Source organism: Gossypium hirsutum, chromosome A07 (genome assembly GCF_007990345.1).
Source record: "Gossypium hirsutum isolate 1008001.06 chromosome A07, Gossypium_hirsutum_v2.1, whole genome shotgun sequence".
In the NCBI taxonomy this organism is placed as follows: Eukaryota; Viridiplantae; Streptophyta; class Magnoliopsida; order Malvales; family Malvaceae; genus Gossypium; species Gossypium hirsutum.
The window spans coordinates 96,665,663-96,671,154 of NC_053430.1; the positions used below are offsets into that span (position 1 = coordinate 96,665,663).

The following is a 5,492-nucleotide window of genomic DNA, read 5'->3' on the forward strand; positions in this document are numbered from 1 at the left end:
TTAACTCTGAATTAAATTTAGTCCAAAATTGGTATAAAACCCAATTTTGAACCAAATATTGCTAAACTCATATCAAATAACACCCCTCTCCAAAAAAATAAAAAATTTACATAGGAAATAACAAATTATTAGATTATTATTGGTAAAAGTATTATGGAGACCTTTATATTAAGAGTCAAATTTAATTTTGCTTCTTAAACTTAAAAATTGTGTAAATTAATCTTTGTACGTTAAGTTAAAGAGCAAATTAATCATTTTTATAAAAAAATTTCATCCATTTTTATTGTTAAAAATTGACCTTACTAACAGAATAATCAAATAGTTGCACATGGCATGCCATGTGTGCCCTATTTTGACATACATGGACGAGCTTTTAATCATAGAAATGGATGAAATCTTTAGCAGAATGACCTTTGCTCTTTGATTCAATGTACAATAATTAATTTTGTCATTTTTTTATTAGAGGAATCAAAATGTAATCCGACTCTTAGTATAAGGTCCTATATGACACTTTTGCCGAATGTTAGCAGGACATGGACTGGCCTCCATGGAATGATTAAGCTCATAGTGAAAGCTAAAAGCTAAGGGGCGTTTTATCACCCACTAGAGTACAAAAACAAACTATTAACACTAATGATTTTCATAATATCATAAATTCTTGATTTGAACTTTCATCTAAAATACACCAACTCATTTGAATGACTAAGTAGAATTATGTGCTCTACTTTGTAGATTAATCAAAGAGTAGTAAGCTCCTGTTGGCCCCTTGGCTAACAAAGATGAATGGTTGCCTTTCTCCACCACCTTCCCTTTGTCTAACACAACAACAAGATCACAGTTTTTAATGGTGCTCAGCCTATGTGCAACAACAACACTAGTTCTTCCCACCATCACTCGCTCTAATGCCTCTTGCACCACTTTCTCAGATTTACTGTCAAGTGCACTGGTTGCTTCATCTAACAATAACATTGCTGGGTTCCTCAATATGGCTCTGGCTATGGCGATCCGTTGCTTCTGGCCCCCAGATAGTTGCAGACCTCTGTCTCCACACCAGGTATCATAACCATCTACTAGACCTGCTATGAAATCATGTGCATTTGCTGCTTTGGCTGCCTCAATGATTTCGGACTCTTCGATTTTATCAGGTGCTCCGTATAGAATGTTTTCCCTTATTGTTCCAGAAAATAGTGTTGGTTCTTGACTAACAAGTGCTATGTGTTTCCTCAATGACCTGAGGTTGTATGACTTGATATCTCGACCATCAATCTTCACAACTCCTTTTACTGGATCATAAAATCTCTCAATTAAACTAATGACGGTTGATTTACCAGATCCACTTTGTCCCACTAATGCTGTTGATTTCCCGGCTTCTATGCTAATTGAGAAATCTTTCAAAATGCTCACATTAGGTCGAGCCGGATATGCAAACTCAACATCACAGATTTCTACGCATCCTGTAATTTCTTGTGCAAGGTAACCACTAGATTCATCAGGTTCGATCCTTGTGCAGCGGTCTAATATCGCAAACAAAGATCTAACAACCTCGGCGCTCTTGGCCATGTCCGATGTCATGCTTGCAGCTTGAGCAATTACAACGCCGGTGCTAACCAAAATGAGGAATGTTTCAATAAGGGCTTTAGCAGTGATATATCCTTGAGATATGAGTTTTCCACCATACCAAAAATCAAAGGCCATAATACAAACAGTAAGCAATTGAGCTGAACCAAGTCCTAGACCTGCAAACCAAGATTGTCTAACATTCTCTTTTCTTGGAACTTCTTGGGCTGCTTGCAACATTTTCATGATTTGGTTTTGAGATGAGAAGGCAGTAATAGTTCTGTGGTTGGAAACTGCCTCTGCAGCAAGCTTGCTACTCTCTTGTTGTGCTTTTCTGGCTTTCACAGACATTTTTTTAAGTATAACCATTTTAGTGTACATGCTAAGGATGATGAGCGGTTGGACAACAATCATGACAATGGCAAGTCTCCACGCAATGAATATGCCCATCGCACAAGCTATAGTTACACCCGAGATGGTTTGCACAAGGAGAGACACTACATCACCAAATAAAGATCTCACCTGGAAACATACAAGAACATATAGTTAGGTGATGTCCATAATCAATTATATATAGTCATAAAGACGGTTAGAAAATGCAGAACATACCACAGTAGCGTCTTTCTCTAACCTAGCACAAACAGTGCCACTGGAATTTTCATCTTGGTCAAACCACCCAACTTCAAAAGTCAACACCTTTGAAAGCATCTTCTCTCTTATCCTCTTTGTCAGGTGCTCTCCCATGTAAGAAAAATTGTAATGCTGGATAATATTTATTATCAAAGAAAACAACGAAAGCCCAAGGAAACTCAGAGCATAAACCTTTATCTTTTCTTTAATTTCACCATGATCTGTGAGAAAAAATATTGATATCATTGACGCCATTGTGAAGGCTGAAAGTGGTTGCACTGCACCAAATAAAATTGCGCTTAAGCATCCCAGAGTAGCTTGTTTCCACTCTGGTAAAGTCAAGGCCAACAATCTCCTAAAAGATGGTGCAGATGTTTTTTTATTCTCAACATTCATTTCTCCAACTAGTGAAGCATGATCTGGTGCTACAGAGTTGGCTGAACTTGTCCGACTGGGTAAAGAAAGTCTACGGCTGCTTGTAATATTGATTTCCGTGTTTGTTATGTAAGCGGAGTTATTCGTAGATAAATCTTTATTTCCTTTGTCTTGGACTTTTACTTGTTCTGTTTGTTGAAGTTGCACTAGCATGGGATAGAAGCCATTTTCGTTGACCATTAATTCATCATGTGACCCCATTTCCATGACCTGACCATCTTTGACGACAACAATTAAATCTGCATGTCTAATGGTAGAAAGACGATGTGCAACGATGATAGTTGTGCGTCCAACGGAGGCCTCGTTAAGAGCTTGTTGCACAATACGTTCAGATTCAGAGTCTAATGCACTTGTTGCCTCATCTAGTAGGAGGATTTTGGGTGCTTTAATCATGGCTCTTGCTATAGCAATTCGTTGTTTCTGTCCACCAGACATTTGAACCCCTCTTTCGCCAACCTGTTTAATATTAATCTTTAAACCATATATGATGCTAGTATAATCAAGTTTGTGCATTATAGTTTATATAATCTAATAAACACTAAAGGTAAGCAGACAAACCTGGGTGTCATATCCTTGAGGCAACTGAGAAATGAAGTTATGGGCATTGGAAGCTTTAGCAGCTTCAATAACCTCTTCCATTCCAGCATCCTCCTTTCCAAAAAGTATGTTCTCTTTAATGGTTGTTGCAAACAATGTAGGCTCTTGACTCACCAACCCCATTTGTGACCTTAACCACTTGAGCTGCAATTTATTAATAGAAACCCCATCAACAAGTATTTCCCCTCCAAGTGGGTCATAAAACCTTTCCAACAATGATATCACAGTTGATTTTCCTGATCCACTACTACCCACCAAGGCCACAGTCTTTCCTGCAGGAATTTTGAGACAAAAGTTCTTGAAAATTATGCTTTCAGGTCTTGAAGGGTATGCAAACTCTACTTGCTTGAATTCAATTTCTCCTAAAATATTATCCAAAATTTCCCCTTCCATGTTATCCACATCTATTTTTGGGGTTCTTCTTATCACTTCATTTATTCGTTCGGCAGCTGAACATGCTTCAGATAAAGGCTTCAGGTTGGATAAACTAGTACCAAGTTGTCTGTTCAATAAAAGGGAAAATAACACCAAAAATATCAATGAAAAAAAAAGTTTTATATAATTATATAAAATACCATCTTAGATAAGAATTTACAGTCCTATTCCTAATAGAACTTGAAGTTCAAAACTCTTACTGTCCACCAGTAGCAATGCAGGTGCCTACTATGAAAATAGTTCCTCCCTGAGCTCCATGGTACATGACCATTCTGCTACCATAGTAGGTAATGAAAGCCCAAATAGCAAAAGTAATGCCATTGCTTCCAATGGCCAAGCCTTTAGCCAGCCCTTGCCTCAGCCCTAACTTCAAGGATCCTTGTAGAGCTTCAGAGAATTCAGTTGTGGTTTTGTTTTCACCAACAAAGGCATAAACTGTCCTTATAGAAGATATTGCCTGTTCTACTATTGTGCTGGCCTTATTGTACTCCACCCTAATCTTCCTTGCAAGACTTAGCAAAATCTTCCCATATATTAAACTAGGAACCACCAACAACAAAACAGAAGGGAAAATCACAAGGGCTAATCTCCATAGGGTCAGAAAAGCTGCAATGTAAGTTCCAATAAATGTAGAACCTCTTGCTATTAAGTTTGGTACCTGATGCATATTCAAAGAAGTTAATCAACTTACAATCTGAAGGAAAGTAATTCTTTTATTTTTTCTCTTTTATTTTGATTGTTGAAGATTTTAGTTGAACTGACCTTCTCACTAATAACTTCTTGAATTATGAGACTGTCATTGGAAACACTTGTGACTACTTCAGCTGTGCTTGTTACATTCAAATCAAAGTAGCCTACATCTTGCCTTAGAACAGCTTTCAAATACCTTGTTCTCATTCTCGTAGCTTGTCTTTCACCGGTTCTTGTCCAACAAAATCCTTCTGAAATTTTAAAAAAACTTTTAGATAGCAAAATAAGAAATTTATGTGGCCGTAGAACTTTGTATTAACTTCAAGCTCACCTAGGAAGGACCCAACCCATCCCCCACACGCACTCAGAACAACATACAGAGCAACCTGTCAACCAAAGAAGACAAACCAAATTGTATCTTATCAGATTATAAGCAAACATACTATATTATTATGTTGTAAGTTTGTAAGTAATAACATACTTCGCGAACGTCGTGGACGAGAATACCAACAGATGAAGCTTCATTAGCTCCGCCAACACTGTTAAACATACGACCAGTCAAATATATAATCAAGGGTCCAACAGTGCCATCTACAACAGCTCCAATGAAGCCTACAACCATCAAACACATATCTACACCATCGGCATGCATGAAAATGGAGCTTATAGATCCATTTTTATTCTTCTTAACAATGTTTCCAATATCTTTACCACTCATTTTCTTATCTGCCATATTGGCCTTTCGTTTTCCTTCCTCCATTATCTATACCAGTTTATGTTATAAGGGCAGCTATAGAGATGCAGATTTGCAGCCTGAAAAATGATAGCTTAAAAACCAGGAAAGAAATAAATATAAGGCGGGTTTTAAGCTAAGATCGTGGACTTCCATTATATTATTTTTATTCAATATAAAGCTCTGCCATCGTCACCCATCATTCATAACAGATATAAATTAATTAAATGACTTGGCTAATTTTATATGAATGTTGACAGGTAATCAACAACTTGTAGCATTTTTTTTTTAAATTCTTATCACGTGAAAAGGAACATAATCACACCAATGATTCGGATAATAGTTTAAGCAATAAACTGTCGGTAATGGTTAGTCGATCTACCTGAAATGGCATCTATCATTTCAGATTCCAAGC

The 5,492-nt window shown here is 37.1% G+C and overlaps 1 protein-coding gene across 1 annotated transcript; it reads right to left on the bottom strand.

The window, feature by feature from the left end:
* Positions 1–523: 523 nt before the first annotated feature.
* On the bottom strand, positions 524–5,165 carry LOC107955562 (ABC transporter B family member 15). Its single transcript, XM_016891352.2, has 7 exons — positions 4,826–5,165; positions 4,676–4,730; positions 4,417–4,595; positions 3,855–4,312; positions 3,181–3,721; positions 2,167–3,078; positions 524–2,079 (listed from the first exon to the last, which is right to left on the bottom strand). The coding sequence occupies exons 1-7, from the start codon at positions 5,102–5,104 to the stop codon at positions 703–705; spliced, it is 3,801 nt and encodes a 1,266-aa protein (XP_016746841.2). The 5' UTR covers positions 5,105–5,165; the 3' UTR covers positions 524–702.
* Positions 5,166–5,492: the final 327 nt, after the last annotated feature.